Genomic DNA, 17,898 nt, shown 5'->3' with positions numbered 1-17,898 from the left:
GAACATAAGAAAATATTGAAAGACTTACCCTGTTGACCTTCTGCAGACTGGTGGTGGGCAGTGCAGCCAGAGTTTTGTAGTCAAGTTTAAGAGGTCCAGTGCCAATGTTCTAAAGAGAATATATAGAGAAGAGAGGTAAGAAGGAGACTAAGATGAGGTTTATTTCGAAGTGAATCTTCTATAGGAAATCAGAGACGGCTAGACAAGTTTCAAAACAACCAATAGGTGCTGTATTGTCTAACTTAAGGAGTCCAGTGAGGTGCTGAAAATTGTTCAACATTTTTTAACCACAGTAGGAAAGAATGGGCATTAGCTGCAGAAGTGATAAAGTATTAAGTGGCGGGATGACAGATTGTTGGGTTTGTTGAAAAGAACAGCGAGCCTCATCCTTTAAGAAGTGACGTAAGAAACCGGATCAGACATTAATATGAGAGGAAAAGGTGGCAAAGTTTCCTGGGATAATATTCACTGTGACAGAAGCTTTGTGAGCTCGATGTGGGCTAGTAAAAGCAGGTTCCACAGAAGATGTTAAAATGATTTTGTGATTTAGTCGTTATTAAACGTATTTTCTTACCAGTTTGCCAAAGGAGAGAGAAGCCTAATGTGCGTCTCTACCAAATATAACTGATAGTGATACGTTTTACTACTGGACTATAACATACAAACATCTTTAATCTACCTTCTCCTGATCCTCTCGCTCAATTATAACCATGTAGGCACGGTCTGCCCTGCCACCCTTGCCACTCACAAACACTTACAATTGTTGTTGAAGCGTCAATACAAGTAAAGCGAAATCTACTACTTAGCACTCAACCTGGACTCTTTCCAGTAAATTCAACCAAGAATGAATATGGCTCAACACTCGGGGTGGGAATCGCAGGGTAAATCTCGATACGATATGCGATACGCGGCCCCTGATAACGATAATATCACGATATCTGATTAACTAAAGAATACAACATTTCCCTAAAAAGGTGAAGTGCAGGATTAATGGTGTCAGTTTTATACAATTTGACACAAACCGAGATGAAACAATGTTTTAGTTTGTAAATTAAGTTAACAGAATTATAGAACAGCTGTAAAAACAAATGAGGACTTTGGATTTGAAAGTGGCCGGCGCATCTCTTAACGTCTTTTCACAGCTGCCTGACATTATCCTGCTGTCTCCTTCTTCATGTTACCCTTATTCATGTCATAAGTACTGATGCGAGGCGTAATGACGTAGTGATGCGGTGAGTTGAAATCGCAGGGAAATCTGTTTCGAGCTCCATATATTTGTAAATTAATCCAGCATATCGATAAGAGTATTGCACGAGTCAGGACGACAATATATTGCCTTATTCATATATTATTTTTTCCCCCTGAAATAACAACAAATGGTAAAGTCCTGCGCAGATAGTGATGTGGTATTTTTGTGGCCCTTTGTCAGACAGGGAGGCTGTCGATGAGGAGTGTCTCACCTCAGTCTCCTCTTCTAGCAGGCGAGTTGCCTCCTCACGCTCCAAACGCATACGCTCCTTCACCAAGAAAGGAAGGGAGGAGGAGGAGAGTACACCCAAGCACACACAGCCACACAGTGATGCGATGAGAGGTTAAGATGGAGGGTTTATGGAGGAGGAAAGACGTGTTAAAGGGGGTGAAGTGGAGAAAAACAACATTTGGGAAGTGGTATGGAGATGATTGGATGATTGGATGATCACACCAAACACACCAGAGGTAAAGAAAGGAGAGAAAAACAGAAGGGAAAGAAAGGATAGATCGGCACACATTAAAAAGTGCTCTATTCATTAGCTATGGGAGCAGAAAAAGCATGCAAGGTGGGACATTGCAGGAATAGTTCTGTCAAACACAATACCCACACGGGGTGCAGAGGAGAAGCTTCATTCACCCGCTAACAAACAACCCGAGCTTCTCACTCTAAAGCTCCACTCTGACTATTGTTAGGCCGTGTTTTGTAGCCTTGATACAGCAAATGTTTTATTCTCTTCCCTCGCTGTGTTGCAAACTCTCTAGCTCTCCCCGAACAGTAATAGATTTTTAGTTTCACTTACCACTTTCTCCATCTCTTCCCGCTCCCACTGCGACGTCTCTCTCACCATCTCAGACTCCTGGAGAAGACATTAAATAAATGCTCACGCCCATCCCGTAAATCCTTACAGAAGCAGCGCCTGCTCTGACAGAGGTTGCGCGACAAAACCCTTAAACTGTGCAGAGGAACAACAGGAACTAGCAAACCAACAAGCCCCCTGACATTCCTCTAGTACGGGCAGTCTCCCAAAAGCTAATCTAGACAAAATAAACAACTGTGCTGGCGTTTTCTGGGGGCTGGAGTGAAAAGATGGGTATGTGTGGTGTTCATGGTTGGAGTGAGTCAAACTCGGCTGTTGTTAAAAATTCCACCTGCTGAAACCAAAGTGCTGGGGAAGCACAGTGCTGCTGGGAACAAAACATCTGACTCACGTGTTGACTTGACCTCTAACAGTTGCTGTTATCTGGGGTTGTTTTCTGCCTCCTGGTGTTTAAACCAACACTGTTCTCTCGGGCTTTATCCCGCCTGGACAGTACATGACTGCTTTCTGCAATATATCAGTGTATGTAACAACGTCTAATCTACCTTTTGCATGATGTCGATCTCCTCTGGGCTCAGGTCTCGGTCTATAGAAGAGATGCTTTCCAAGCTGTTCTTACGGACTATCCCTGTCGCAAATGGGTTGGCGATGATGCCAGGAGACGCCTGGAAACGGACCAAAAATACTTTTGTTTGACAATTTGAAATATCAGTTACAACAAATCGATGATACAAAATCAACACAAACAGTTATTTTTCAAGATACTCTATCTGCAAGTCTATACCTCAATTGAAATAAAGACAATGAAGGCTAGTCTTTCCTTTAAAATCCATTCTGTAAACTCTTACCTCCACAGAAGCTACTTTTCGTGGGTCGAAGCCTTCACACACCAGCATGCCCAGGGAGTCTCCCACGGCACGCAGCACCCGCACCGCCTCTGTGTGCGTCATCCCCAGCAGGCTGTGGTTGTTCACCTCCAGGATACGCATGCCCACCTGCAGTCGTCCGTCTCTGGCTGCTGCACCGCTCGAACTCACCTGTTTGAATACCACAGTATGATAAGCTGATGACTACGACGACGATGTAACTGTTATCATGGCCACCAAGGTCTAACATTTTTCCTTACTTAGTCCAACAAACAGTATAACTTGTGACTGTTTCATAAGCTGTAATAAAGTAACTCTTTGAGCTCCAATTCCTTCAAATGTGTTGAAAAAGCCTAAAAATGTACTAACAAATGTAAAGTTGTGACATATAAGATCGTTTTAGAACCTTAGAGATGAAGATGCCTTCATCTGTGGGGTCAAAGGGGTTTCCTGCATGACCCTTGGCCCCTCCGCGAATACTGATGCCGAGTTTCTCCCCTGGCTGCTTCTGGATCTCAATTTCCTTCAATGATAAACACACAGTTTGTCAGGCAAGGTCAGGTGAACCGGCATGTGTCAGTACATCAGTATTAGATTGAGCTGACTGTACCTGCATCCCAGGGGGCGAGGGGTCCCTCCGCACTAACATGCGGATCTCCTGCTTGTTGGCCAGCAGGGCTCGCACGGCTTCCTGGTGTGTGGCGTGACGCAGGTCGATGGCGTTCACTTCTAGTATTCGGTCCCCGACGCGCAGTCCGCTCTGACATGCTAGGCCGTGAGGGATCACCTGTTCACGAGAGGCGTGGCAGGAAGAGAGAAACATATTTTAGGAAACAAAAAAATACAAACTTGGAAACAAGGAAAGTCGCATGTCGTTAGATGTTTCACCTTTGAGATGAACACGCCGGGTTCGTTGACCCCGAATGGGTGACTGGCGTGATCGCTGCCTCCCACGATGCTCAGGCCGAGAGGGCCCCCTGACTTCACCAGGGTCACTTCCTGTGAGGATTAAAGGAAGGAAATATTTCAAGCCTAAATCTAATAGATTGAATTAAATAAACATATCACAGGTAACTCGTTTCTACATCTATACTTTGTCTAATCAAAACAAATCCTTCTAATGCATGCACTTATCTTCTGACATTAGTCGCTATTAAGATAACAGTATCTTCTATCAGCAGTATCTTTGCATTATTGACAATCGGGATGACACAGCAGTTATAACCAGGCTACGCTCTACACTACTGCATTACTTAAAGTGGACCAAGCCTTCATACCATGCACCATCTTCTCTGGAACTGGACGGCATTAAGGGTAAGGCGGGGGCCAAATGAACAAACATTAACGCTGAATCGTTAATGAGGCGTCTAAAGCAAGGTCTACAAAACTAAAAAGCCTTCAAACATATCAAAGTGCTGAAGTCGCTCCCGAGAGGCCTCACCTCGATCGGATACTCGTCCTCCATCTGGCTCAGGTGGTTCCCATGAAGGGAGAGGCCCTCCTCCTCCTGGTCGGGTGAGTCTGAGGGCTCTGGGGGTGGAGGGGAGTGGGCTCGCGCCCGGGACTGACCTGGAGAGCCCCCTGGTGCTTTCGGGTCTCGCTCCACCAGGAGGGCGATGGTGGGGGAGGTGCCGGTAAGGAGCGCTACTGCCTGGTCATGCCTGGCCTCTGTCATGTCTACACCATTGATCTGGATCGACAGTAAAACCAACCCCGGAGGGTGTCAGCCCACCAAGAAGCTCCCAAAGACAACGAGCCATTTGGCCGGGATGAGAGTTAAAAAAGAAAGATACATGCTGGAAATGGCATGCGGAAATCAGTCTCCTCTCAATATATGTTATTTCAGAAATAAGTGTGTTTGTGAGTGGATCAAAGTGAGTACTGTTATTTTGAAGAACCGAACACCTACAGAGCAACAGGAACAGGCAGAGGAAAAGAGGGAGCGGGGGGAACAGCGGGCTGCTGCAGGCAATTTTAGCCGGGGGAGGAAGGCTACGAGCAAGCGTCATGAAGGCTCCTGTTGCAGCTCATGACTGCTCGTACTTTACTAACCAGTCTTGCCTTAATTTACTTAAAATACAAGTGGAAGTGAAGTTTCTCCAAAATGTTTGATCTTAAGTCAACAAAGGCAAGCCTCTCAGGCCCCAGGACTGCTGCATCTTTGTTCTAAAAACGATTAAGTCATTAGTTTTTCTAGCCTGGCTTCAGTATTAGAGTTTCAGGCATGCACTGTCTTAAAAACTTAACTCTGGTCCAAAGTGACAAGCAGAGGTCAGCACTGACCCGACAGTACCAGCTCTTACCACCGGCCGACGCGCTGTTGCACCCGCTGCTGTGGTCGCACACGCGCGTGTTTACCATGTCAGCAGGGACGACAGGCTCAGCCCACTCCACCCCAACACCGGACCCACCACCAAGCAGGCAAGGAGATGCATTTAACGCATTAGTGATCATGCAGATGTAAGACAGAGAGAAAATGAGGCAGCCTACATAAAGATAACTGGATAAAAGCTTTAAAAAAAAATTTACTCCCGCAGGAAAAGAGGAGAGGAAACTCGGAAAGAAAGCAGAGGAAGCGTTTCTGAGGATTTGCATTAAAGAAGCACAAAGTTTCACATCGAGCATAGCCAGAGAGGACGCATCAAAATCATCAATTTGTTAACAGTGAGAGATGAGAAAGTTTGCAAGGCGTTGACTGGATATAAAAACATGCAAGTCAACAGAATAATGAGAGCATGGAGAGTTCATACTGGAACCGTACAGCAGGGAGACATACAGTACAACCTCAGTACTTGAATATTTAACCAACTGAAGGGAGACACTGGGTTAGAATCAGTATGAAGATTGTGTTAGTAATCTGTCTCAGCTGCCAGCTTGATCTTTGAGAGTGACGTCAGTGAAGCTAACTTTCTGTTAGTTTTGCGGACATGGAAATGTCAAAACGTAGCGATGACAAGCGACATGCAGAGTTTCCTTTACTTTGTACTTAATGGGGCTAAAAAAGATTGAGATTAATATGAAGTTTTATATTTTGTTCTTTAGCCACCTGAAAACTGTAGCTACTATAACACCGTTCTAAGATCTCTATTGGAGGTAATAATGGAGGAGAAACCAGATCAGCCATTCTGACATTTCCACATGAAAACATAGTGAAGGAAACCCTGTTTTGATCCTCTGAGTGCTGTGATGAACAGATGGAGATGTGGAGGCGGTGGGTAGTACTCACAGAGATCACCCTGTCGCCTACACGCAGCGTGCTGTCTCTGTGTGCCGCTCCGCCTTCTGCGATGCGTGAGATGTAGATTCCCTAAAAAAAAGACACAAAACATTGTCAAGTTTTTTTAACATTATGTACATTTTAAAATTAATTACTCAGTTTTTAAGAGTGTTTCTCAGAAATAAAGATAACAGACATGCTGCTTATGAACTGCAACTAACTCTGTGGCCTCCCCTGCATGTGTGTGTCACGTTAGAGGGTCAGGGTTGGAGGTAAACTGGTGCAACAGGCTGCAAGCTGCTATAAATCAATGTGCTAACTGTGAGCTGTCTAAAATGGGGGGGTTAACAGTCAGTCACTGTTTGTCACAGCTTGCATTTTATAGAGGCATATCTGAGATATTAGCAGCACATGACAAGAAAATGTGATGTAAATATAATATAATAAACACATTCATAAATTACGAGTGACAAGCAGCATGTTATTTGATCATCAAGACACAATCAGCTGATTCAAAAAACCATGACCCCTGAGACATACTGTCCTCTCTCTCTGGATAATTAAAACAGTTTGTTCAACCAAGCTGAACTCCTCATCTGCCTCACAGAAGCAAAATGTGTAAACACATGCAGGAGCAAAGTCTGCAGCACGTCCTCCTCAAATAAACAAACATCCAGCTGAGTCACTGCGTCCGTTTCAAAAAGCTTCTGAAAGAGGGGCAAGACTTACAGTCAGACCCGCCTAAATCACAAGTTTATGAGTCCTTTCCTCTTTGCGGGCCCGGTGAGCTGCATGAGTTGCGATGCACTGTCGCGCTGGCCCAAATATGCACCTCACCCCGTCCAATTACAGCTGACCTATCGGGTGTCAAGTCCTGGCTATTCATATCTCTGTCTCCCTGGTGACGACTGTAAACGCTGCGGCTGGAGTGGACGCTGTAAAAAGACAGTTCCTGCAAACACTTTGTGACCTAACTTCAAGACTGCCCTGCTGGCTGATGTTTATGTCATGGGGACTCATTAAACACAGAAAGATGACACTGCAAGACGATCTAAAGCAAAAGACGCAATCAACGACTGATAAAACCATTATAGCCAGTGTTGTTGGGGCTTAGTTAACAAGTCTCACCGTGTCTCCTGTGCGGTATGGCGTGGACCCTTTCCCCCCCGCGATGCTGAACCCCAGCCCCTTGTCGTTTCGGATCAGGCAGGTGGAGAGCCGCTGCTGAGGCCCGCTTGGCGTCGTCTCCAAGTTGAACGCGAGACCGCTGCTCCGCCTCTCCCGAGGGAAGTAGTCGTCCTCCGGCCTCAGCGGCGTGGTGGTGATGGCGTTCTCCGGCTCCACCATGCGCTCCCGCAGCACCGTCATGGAAACTGTGGCGCCGGAGCTACGAAGAGCTTCCACTGCTGTGTGATGCTCTGCTTCATTGAGGTCCACTCCATTCACCTGAGACAGAAGATCAGAGGGAATGACCGACTTGTACGGAGAAAGATTTGCTTAAGATGAAAGTAAACCTTTTACCTCTAGGAGTTTGTCTCCCACTTTCACCCCTGCTCGGGCTGCAGGACCCTCCTCAGATACTCTGGAGATGAAGATCCCCTGAACACACACACAAAACCAATAAATGAATTTTGTATAATATATCGCCTTTGATTTCTTGAACCTAACCAGGTTTCAGGTGCACATCTTACCTCGTCATCTCCCTTGTAAGGTGTTGATCCTTTCCCTCCGGCAATGCTGATACCCAGGCCGCCTGTTTGCCTCTGGATGGTCAGGTTGTGCTGCAAGTCGAGTAAGGCGGAGTCAACACAACACGCAGTGAAGCTCCTCTAAAGACCACTCAGCTCAGGTCAGACTGAGAGGGGGGCAGCCTGTAATGTTTCTTAATCTTAAGATTACATTATGGGCCACCTCCCTCCTTCTGCAAGAGGGTGAGGTCTTATCACAGCAGCATCCTGTCACCATGCCAACAGATGGATGGACTGACTTGTCTGGAGCCTAACGTCAGTTTACATGGAAGCTGGATGATTTTGTGCCTTGAATTTGGCTTTCAAAGAATGTTGTGACAAAAAATAAGCTTTATCGAAATCATCCCTCCGTTTCCACTTACCTGACATTAGACTTCAGACGTAAAGAGAACAAACATAAACTGTCTAAGGACTTCGTTAATTGTACTCGACCCTTACTGAATAAAGAGTGTACGGGAGAAGGGACTCGCTAAAGAAGCTGTAACAGACTGTATATATATATTCAGTATACCTGCAAGCCATGCAAATGGTAGGAATGGAGACAAATGAGGGACAGGTGGAAGGAAAAGGGGAAATGTGAAGATGAAACGAGTGGGCTGCATCCTGGAGCTGAAGTGTAGATACTCCAGCATTTTTGTAATGAGATGACAATCAGTTCTTAGGCAGAAAAACAACAACAATAACACTCATATCAAAAGGCTTTAAGCTCACAAATACTTGTTTAGAAACTATTTTTACATGTGACTAAATGAAACTTGAATGTTTCTAACAACAAAGTCTGACAGTATTCAGATACATACACACAAAAAAATGTAGATTAACAATGCAAATATCAAGTTAGTTAAATCATACGATTGACAATTAAGACACAGCTGGTAAACGTCTTCCATCTTCATCAATCTGGAGCTCCTTCTTTGGCCGCCAGCTGAGTTACCTGTTTGTACCAAACAAAATACACCTGGAGGAAGCTGGTGTAGAACCAGAGTGTGACCAGCCCGTTCACTGCAGGGCAACACGGCGTGGAGAGGTAGATGAAAGGAAGCAAAGCAGCAGAAGCAGAGGAAAGGTACAGTAGCAGAGACACAGTGTGGCAGGACCTGATGCTGGACTTGTTTTTGTGTCAAATGCAGGACCATGTACAAAGCTACTGTTTACTTAGCAGCGTTAATTCATTGGACGGCTAAAGATTAAACTACACATTAAGATTAAATACTAATGTGTACGGATAATAACAAGGACAGCTCCTTTAAGTCTAACTACTCGTTATTAAAAAGCTGTAATCAGGGGTGAGTCATATGTTAACAGCTTCTCCTTGTGAATGAGAAATATGGCACAATAAAAGAAGCAGCTGCCATGGTGAACTTGTGAGATAAAGAGCTTCATTACCGGCTCTGAATGGAGTTCTAGTTTAGTAGCACACGTAATGTATAAGATTTAGATGGAACAGACTGTGCCTGCGATCGCACAAATTATGTCTTAACTTTCCTCAGAGACCAGGAACCTTTGGAGTAGAGATAGACCGATATGGTTTTTTCAGGGCCGATACCGATTATTAGTAGTCAAGGAGGCCGATAACCGATATTTGGAGCCGATATTCATTTGCAGTAAAAGTGAAAATATTGGCGTCAAAATTTTGAATAATACAAACTCCAACACTTAACTTTGTTTAAATGCCTTTAAGCATATGTTTAGTAAACAAACAAACAAAAAGTGCAGGGAGTTCCCAGGGTCAGCAGCATCTCTTATAAAGTTAACCGAAAATTTTAATAAATAAATTAAAAACTTCCAGAAGTTTTATAAAGTAAATAAAACAAAGTTAAATAAAATTTGCAAAGAAATGAACTCTTATCGGCTGTCAGATTAAAAAAAAAAAAAAAAAAAAGGCCGATGCCGATATGCGTCAAAATGCCAAAGGGCCCGGCGGATAAACGGTCTATCCCTACTTTGGAGGAGCATTTCTGCTGCAGGGACCAGAATCTGAATTAGGTTTGAGGGACATTATTAAACAGTCCCTGACTAGGTGGGTGGGGCATTACTTATTTACACCATTACACCTTGCTCCGTCATACATCAGACTAAAGGAACCATTTAGCTCCTTGAAAGAGAACTAAAAGAGTTAATTGGCCAGGTCAAAGTGCAGGTTCAAAACAGTGAAGGACGTTGCTCACTAGTGATGCACTCAAACTTAGCACATTTATAAAACCTTATTGCACGTTTTTGTGTGAACCGCTGCTGTCTAGTTAAAAAAACAAAGTAAGAAATACAAATTTCCCTTCATTCCTGCATTCAGGTTCTGCCACTCTGGCCTCCTCATACATGAGTTGTGGTTAGGGGGTCCCTAGTGATTGGCTCGGATTGCCGGTGGATTTCTGTGGGTTCTTTTTCTACATCTGAACACAGGTGGGTGAATGAATGAGTCAGTGAGAGGCATGGAGAGACAGATTTGACGGGAAAGAGTATGTACAGACCTCTTCCTCCTCAATTCGAGCAGGTTCAATCAGCAGATTATTGACTTGATCAAATGACACCCCCTGTTAGGACAGGAACCAGCGAGAGGCATGCGGATTAGTCAGGCCAAAATAAAAATATGCTCACACGCACAAAAAAAAAAAAAGAATCACTCTCCCACAATTTCCAAAAACTTCAAACACACCCAGCACTCATCTGCCTGCTTCCAGGTTGTGGGACCTCTGCTGGGAGGGACCACCCTGAAGCAGGAGCCATCCCACACTCACTCCCCAGCCACCAGAAGCAAATACAGGCAGAGACGGAAAGACAAGACCAAGGAGCTGAGCTGCAGCGCAGTGTAGAGAGAGCGGACAGGAGAAGGCAAAAGCTCCCAGCCTCCACACCACAGAAAGCAAACTCCTCCAGTAGCAAGCTTTCATTTTAGAAAACAGGCTTGTGTTTGTAAAATCAAAGACTGTACAAAAAAAGGATGACTTCACGAAAGTCATTTACAGAAAGTTCAACAAAAAGGTTTAATAAAATCAGAGCAAAAAAAAAAAGAATTTTGTCCTGTTGACTTTTATTTACAAGAAGAATCTTTATATATCTAAAGTAAATTAAATATACCATTAAAGATTATAACAAGACACAATAGAGGCTCGTTGGATCTCACATTCCAGCTCTGCCAGTATACGTTCTGGTTGGTCTGAGGTCGGCCACAAATCCAGACCCACAATCATAAAACACACACGCACAGCACAGATTCGTTTAGGTGACGTTTGATCACAGTGTGAGCGTCCTACATTCAGCGTGATGAATCAAAATATATCAAATACATCGAGAGCTTACGATCAATAAGGAGATTCAGTTTTGCATAAGTAGCACTGGCACTCGCTCCATTCATACCAACAAGCACACAGGCACAGTGTTATGAGAGCATATAGTGTGAAAATGTCATTATTCAATTAAAATCAGGAGATGGCTGATAAATATGGTGAGAAGTTTAGTGCTGAACTGGGCTGGTGGTGTTGCAAGAAAGGCTTGCAGCTGCTCATTATATGTGGTATGTTATTAGTGCAAAGAAGAAGCTATTTATTTGGAAACACAGATTTAAAGAGTAATTAAGCTTCCAATGTGAGAACATGTGTGTGTCTAAATGATGCAAAGTGTTTGGTGAAGGACATCTGGCCAAACCACAACATCAACTCCTGGGAAAGTAGTTCCCTTGATTTATGCTCAAGGATACATGTCTTCGTTTGCACAATGACCCTGCATGCGTTTCCACATCCTTGATAAGTGCTAGCAGCAAACTTAATGCAACTTGCAAGGTGCTAAGGGCACTCTATGCATACAGTATTAAGTGCTTACGTAGAGGCAGTGAGCGGGCAGACAATATATTCAACTCAACAACGTGAGGAGAAAATCTTAAGCGTAAAATAAGACTCTATATCTCTATATATGTAGGAAAGTAATGCTAATATAAATCATCCTCTTACTATCTACTAATAACTCGCATGCTTCCCTCCACAGCTGACATCTCTCCGTACCTTTACTTGACTGGAGTTGTTCTGGTGCCGGCTGTCCTCCAGCTCCTCCAACCTGCGATGCTGCTGAGGGGTACACAAGCTCAGCTCGTCCTCCTCGTCCTGCTCGTCCTGCTCGTCCTGCTCATCCTCGGCAGGCTGCGTCGGGGAGTTGAGGCCGTCGGGGCTGAAGCCCTGCAGCAGCGCAGCCACGGCCTCCGGTTTTGGCAGCTTGGTGATCTTGAAGTGCTTCTTGTAGTGTGGCGTGTCCTTTCTGATCAGACGCTGCTTCTCGGCGGGAACGACCGGCCTCTCATCCTCCTCGTCGCTCCTCTCGCCATCCTCGCCGTCCTCCTCGTCGTCCTCATCCCCGCCGCGGATGATGGGCTCCTCTGCAAAGTGCACAGTAGGCTGCAGGAAAGAAAACAGGAGGATTTTCTCTCAGTTTGAAGGATAGTAATGAGGAATTGTCCAAACACATCTGTTCACAATTTAATGGATAAACACTCACCTCGATGTACTCCACCTCCATCTCATCCAGCTCTTCCTCCTCCTGAGGGGAGTGGCCGTCTACAAGGTCCTCCCTCTGTGTGGTCACATTTTGTCTGTCCTCATGGGAGTGGGCTGACAGTGTGCTGTTAGACACCTGGGAGTCATGGCTCTGATTGGACAAGTCACTGAGCCGCTTCTCCTGAAACCAAAAGCATCAGTTTCTATAATTCAGGATTAAATCTGGGGTGACATTTCTGCTTCATTTTGCCTACTTCCCTTGACATGATAACTATTACAGAGAATGATGTACGTACCTGTGGGTCATGAAAGTCTTCCTCTCCATCAGGTCTGGATGTGTACGCTTCGTTCCTCCTCTCCTCAATCACCTTCTTCATCACCTTCAGCTCACTGGGGTGCGGCGTGGCTCTGCGCTGAAGGCCCTGAAACAGAAAGAAAGATTAAAAACGGGATTTTGGCAAACAAATACGCATTAGCGACGGCATAAAGTCGAGCTGTACTGTCGCGTTTCCTCACTCTGCGCTCTGCTGCAGCCTCGTCGTCTTCCTCCTCAGCCTTGGTCTCCTCCTGGAACTGAATGACTGACACTCGGTTCAGGTTGCTGTCTGTCCAGCTGTCATCTACGCTGTTCTGTAGCAAGTTCTCTGTGGGAAACAAAAAAGGGAAAGTGCAGAGGAGAGCAAGATGTCAAACTGAGCTGTAGATTACTTTTGAAGGGACAGCTTGGAAGTACCATAAAATCCGGAACATAAGACGCAGTCTGTTTTGGGGGGGCTCCCAGAGGGAAAAAGGTTCTTTATAGCTCTTTATTAATAAAAACTTAAAAACATTTTTTAAGACTATTTAAATTTGAAACACACACAAATTATAGCCTACCATCTGTTTACGCCGTGTCGAGTTTGCAATCCTGCTAGCTAATGTTGCGGTAGTTAAGCTCAGCCTACGGCGGCTGCACTGGCGGTGCATGTTCATCACAAAGCTTTAGCTAGATTATAGGGGCATCGTCTGGGTAAAATATCGTACCACAATAAAATACCTCTCTCTGCATTTTATACCGGTATAATGGTCACACTGGTAAACAGGACGCAGCCCACTTTTTAGATGTTAAAAAAGGTATTAGAAGTGCTTCTTATACACTGAATTGTCCGGTAACTGACCTAAACAAAATTGTGAACATACAAATATGAACCTAACTTCTTACTAGTTACTACAGTAAAAAAAGGTTTGCAGTTATGTTTTCAAAATAACAGGTTTAAGCATCAATTTGTTAAAAAGATATGACCCAAAAGCACGCTGTGGCTTTTTTAGAAATTAAGTAAAAACTACTTGTGTCATTTAAACTACAAAAAAAGCTGCAGAGGCCACAAGCACAGACAATTTAAATGCCTTTCACGTCTCAATGATTGAGCAAGACTTTAGACCAATTAATGCTTTACATTGCATTATCTAAGCGCTACTCACCGAGGCTCGGAGAAGGCTGCTGGGGCAGTAAATAGCAGGTCAACACCTTCTCTCCTGTGCGCTCGTCGTCCTCCGTCTGGAACTTGAGCATCGGCTGCGACTGGTTCTCTGCGAGCCACATGGCCTTCAGGTTGAGGTTTGTCAGGGCGAAAGGCAGGTTTTGTAATCTGGACGAAACAAGGGAGGAGGTCAGGTCAGCCATCTTTTCAGCAACTTAAAATGAAATATAAACCACTGGAGAGTTCTGTGATCTTTTATGGTAAAATTGGTGATCACAAAAGTCTTCTAACTTCTATAATTTGATGTTCCTTATCCAGCAGAAACCTTGCCCCTCTATAATCTTTCAGCAATTACCTAAGACCCTCTGAAAATGATGCATAGCCGTGAGGCAAACCCAATGTCTCTGCAGGATGCCTGTGACGCTGGCGAAGGCATCCAATTGAATTCTTTAACCTTAGCAAGAAAAGCTGCTGTGTTTTTAGAGTGCAGGACTTTAAGTGAGGTTACCTGTTCCCAGCCACATCCAGCACATGCAGATCGGTGGCATCTGCAAGCTCAGCAGGCAGCTTGCCCAGGCGGTTGTCTCTCAGTGAGAGAACGTTGAGGCTGGCACAGCCGCCCAGCTCTTTGGGCACGCCGCCCAAGCGGTTGCGGTCTACATTCAGGTTGGTCAGCTTCTTCAGCTTGCCCAGCGAGCGAGGAAGTGACTTTAATGTAGCGAGAAAGAAGCCATTAATAAATCAGGGGAAATGATAATGGAGCTTAATAGATGTTAAATGGACAACGTAAGGCTGCTGTAAGTGGTTTATGTCTCCCTGTGTACCTGTAAAAGGTTCTCTGTCAGGACGAGCTCTGTGAGGTTTTCACACTCTCCTATTGAATCGGTGAGGAGGGTCAGTCTGTTCTGGTCCACCTTCAAGATGGACAGCTGTTTCAGGCAGCCTGGAGAACAAAACACAACAACACAACTTTTACAAACTGCAGCAAAAACACACTAAGACTGTGTGATCTTTATGTGTAAGCCCATTCTGTGGAAGTGAATGAAAAATTACAGCTGTTGTTGCTGCCTGTGCTACTATTCACTGGTATCATTTCTCCAGTAGAGGGCAGTGCTGGTCTTATTTCAGACCAACGTGTATGCCACAGGGTTAGCTGTATTTTGTGGAGCCTAATTAGATGCTAAAGAGAAAGGTAAAAAGAAAAACCTGCCAATGAGTACAAAATTGATGCTGTACTTTTGCTACTATGCAATGTGTCATCTAAGCCCTGAATTATATAGTCAACAAAAGATACTGTAATTGCCACCAAGTCCTCTGAGAGACCATTATAAACCTCTTCACAGTCTTCTGGTATAATCCGTTATTAAAACTGGACTTCCTGGATCAGATGTAACGCCTCACTGGCACCTTTAACCCCACACTGTCTTCTCTCTAAATCTCCGCACTGACAATGTCTCCCTGTTTCTGCCGTGTGTCTCACCTATGCTGTCCGGCACGACATCCAGCTGATTCTGTGTGAGCAGCAGGTCGGTGAGAGCCAGGAGGCCGTTAAGCTCCGAGGGAAGCTCCTCCAGATGATTCTCTGACACATCCAGACACACCAGCCTCCGGAGGTTCCCCAGCTCCTGCACGCAAACACAGTGTACTTGTAGAAGCCGCAGATGCACGACACCACCATTACCTTTAAAAGAGAACGGTACTCACGGGTGGTAATGAAGACAACTGGTTACGGTCCAGCCACAGCTCCCTCAGGTTGGGAAGAGCACCGAGGGTGTCAGGCTGTGAGGTACAGAGGGAGCACATAGGGTCAGTTGGTTGTTTTATGCGCAAAATCAGAGACTGCATGCTCTAATCAATACACGCAACAGTGAGCAGAAAGCTGCTCCTTGGAGGGGTTGAGACCACAGCATAAACAGAATGCATGTGCCCTAAATACACAGGCACACTGTTAGTGAATTGGATGATTCGTAGTTACATTTTAATGTCAGGATGTGCAAAATTGATTCTAGCTTTGGATTTCCAATTTTAGTATGACTGCTGTAAGAATTACAGAGTTCAGTTTGAATGAACCTCAAATCTTAATGAATGAATCTGGTTTTCTGTTTTTGTATTTGCCGTTAAAAGTCCAACGACGTTAGAAAGAGGATGATTAAAGACAGATCTTCTCTCTCTGGGATCTGTTATTCTTATAAGGTATAATTTAACACTCACTTATGTGGTTATACATTTTTATGCACATCTGCACTGCACTGTTTTTGCACTAATCATCAAGTTTAAATTTGCACCACCTCTTTTAATAGCCTTTATTTTTCTGCTGCAGCTTTTCAGGTCTCTGCAAGTGTTGCGAGTAAACAGTAATCTACTATAGCTGAACAAACAAAGAAAATATGGATGACTACAGATACAACTTAAACAATAAGTGAAAATCCAAAGAAAAAGACGCTCAGATGAAGCAAACAGTCTAAGAAGGAAAGCGATCGTCAGAGTTACAACTGGACGTCTGGTTATCTGGGGCGTATGCCAACAAATAGAACGAAACAGATCGTCGAGATTATAACTTTAACATATATTTGTTTGCACTCTTGCAGTCACTATGCTATGTCTCCCCAAATTACCTCAAACTGAAGTCTAAATGAAATAGAGGAGAATGCAGGCAGTCAGACAGGGTTTAGGCGTTATGTCAACAGTTTGCTCAGCCTCCACCCTCGTCATGTCATGAGGCATTGTTTACCCTGTCCTGTTGAGACAGGTGGGCGTTCCCGCTGTGGGGTACAGTGCACACAGGGCCTCAGGTGTGACTGACTGGGTCTGCTGTGTTTTTAGAGGTAAACATGGGGGTGTTGCGAATGCGAGATTGACATTTGTCTTACCAAAAGTTCCAGTTCATTGCTGCCCAGGTCCAGCTGTTCCAGTTTCACCAGGAAAGAGAGCGACCTGAATTCACACACAAAAGAGCACATGGAGTTAGTCACACGAGTATGCGCCCTGTAGGAGCAAAGAGCAGACATGCCATTCATTCACATGTTACATATGAAAAGAATGTCTTTGAAGCTACGCTGCTACATGTGCATTTCAGCTTCTGTCATGTTCTTCCAAATTGTGATGTATATTTTAAAAGCAACACAAGGAGAAACTGCTGTAATAATATTTCATGATTTATGGGTACGTTGTCGTCTTGTTATTTAAACACCGAGCTTATTGTGCTTGAAAGAGATGGAAGGGAGGCCCTTGCAAATGTACACTGTAGGGAGATGACACTTACGTGGGCAGAGACTTCAGCAGGTTCTCCCTGAGCTCCAACGTCACCAGGTTGGCGAGGCTATAGAAGGAGGAGTGGCAGAGGAAAGGAGGCGAGTGGAAGGAGAAAGAGGAGTTGGCAGCGTTGAGAAGAGAAGATGGGGGAGTAAGAGAGTGGAGAGGAGAGGCAGGTTGGTTAGTCAGATGGCAGGTCTGTTCGTCTAGGCTGCCTGGCATGGTGAGGGGCTCGTCCATCTGTGTGAGCCCAGCAGTGGCCCAGAGCCCAGAGACCAGCTGTCTCCGAGCCCACTGGGCAACAGAGTCGCACTCATACTTAAAAACCTGCTCAGTCTCCTCATGCGTCAAGGATCTGACTGAGTCCAAGCCTCCAGTCTGACAACAGGGACCGGTGTGATGGCATGATTTAACAATTTTAACAGAGTAGATTCTTAACCATAATTTAGATCAGAAATGTTGAATTGAAAACAGTCTCTTTTACTATCCTAGAGATTGTGCATGTGTGTACGTACTTTCCAATGTCGTTGGGCAACGTCTGCAATGACACGTTGTTGAGTGCCAAGTGAGCCAGCGCTCGGAGCTGAGTGAAACCATCCGGCAATCTGGAGCAGAAAGAAAGGAGGGGGAAATAGTGGAGAGATTTTCAAGGCTTTGTTGTACAATGCATGGGATCACTTGACTCACACACACACACACACGAGACTAGTGGGTCTTTTACATCTGTGGAAGTATTCAGCCTCAAAGCTGCTGCCCGCCAGGCCGTCGCTTTTCTATAGGAGGCAGTTAAAAGGTGAAACACCAC

General features: G+C 44.8%; 1 protein-coding gene across 13 annotated transcripts in view; it reads right to left on the bottom strand.

The window, feature by feature from the left end:
* scrib (scribble planar cell polarity protein) overlaps positions 1-17,898 on the bottom strand; it is a 64,556-nt gene that overhangs the window by 17,215 nt on the left and 29,443 nt on the right. For 10 of the 13 annotated variants that reach the window (XM_069667045.1, XM_069667046.1, XM_069667034.1 and 7 more), the window contains exons 4-29: positions 17,609-17,698; positions 17,104-17,160; positions 16,712-16,775; positions 15,546-15,620; positions 15,322-15,466; positions 14,666-14,784; positions 14,350-14,549; positions 13,843-14,009; positions 12,898-13,025; positions 12,678-12,803; positions 12,383-12,562; positions 11,896-12,282; positions 10,369-10,431; positions 7,844-7,933; positions 7,674-7,751; positions 7,281-7,598; positions 6,162-6,242; positions 4,377-4,625; positions 3,824-3,934; positions 3,546-3,722; positions 3,342-3,458; positions 2,918-3,106; positions 2,615-2,734; positions 2,052-2,108; positions 1,461-1,517; positions 29-109 (exon numbers count right to left, since the gene is read on the bottom strand). In XM_069667045.1, the coding sequence (XP_069523146.1) occupies positions 29-109; positions 1,461-1,517; positions 2,052-2,108; positions 2,615-2,734; positions 2,918-3,106; positions 3,342-3,458; positions 3,546-3,722; positions 3,824-3,934; positions 4,377-4,625; positions 6,162-6,242; positions 7,281-7,598; positions 7,674-7,751; positions 7,844-7,933; positions 10,369-10,431; positions 11,896-12,282; positions 12,383-12,562; positions 12,678-12,803; positions 12,898-13,025; positions 13,843-14,009; positions 14,350-14,549; positions 14,666-14,784; positions 15,322-15,466; positions 15,546-15,620; positions 16,712-16,775; positions 17,104-17,160; positions 17,609-17,698 (3,526 nt within the window). The remainder of the gene's footprint in view (positions 1-28; positions 110-1,460; positions 1,518-2,051; positions 2,109-2,614; positions 2,735-2,917; positions 3,107-3,341; positions 3,459-3,545; positions 3,723-3,823; positions 3,935-4,376; positions 4,626-6,161; positions 6,243-7,280; positions 7,599-7,673; positions 7,752-7,843; positions 7,934-10,368; positions 10,432-11,895; positions 12,283-12,382; positions 12,563-12,677; positions 12,804-12,897; positions 13,026-13,842; positions 14,010-14,349; positions 14,550-14,665; positions 14,785-15,321; positions 15,467-15,545; positions 15,621-16,711; positions 16,776-17,103; positions 17,161-17,608; positions 17,699-17,898) is intronic. The other 3 variants (XM_069667035.1, XM_069667044.1, XM_069667036.1) reach the window with 2 other exon arrangements.

This window comes from Semicossyphus pulcher, unplaced genomic scaffold, assembly GCF_022749685.1.
Source record: "Semicossyphus pulcher isolate SPU_LCO1_2020_fin unplaced genomic scaffold, fSemPul1.0.p SCAF_18, whole genome shotgun sequence".
NCBI lineage: Eukaryota > Metazoa > Chordata > Actinopteri > Labriformes > Labridae > Semicossyphus > Semicossyphus pulcher.
The sequence above is the reverse complement of the archived record's forward strand: the minus strand, read 5'-3'. Positions and strand labels throughout refer to the sequence as shown.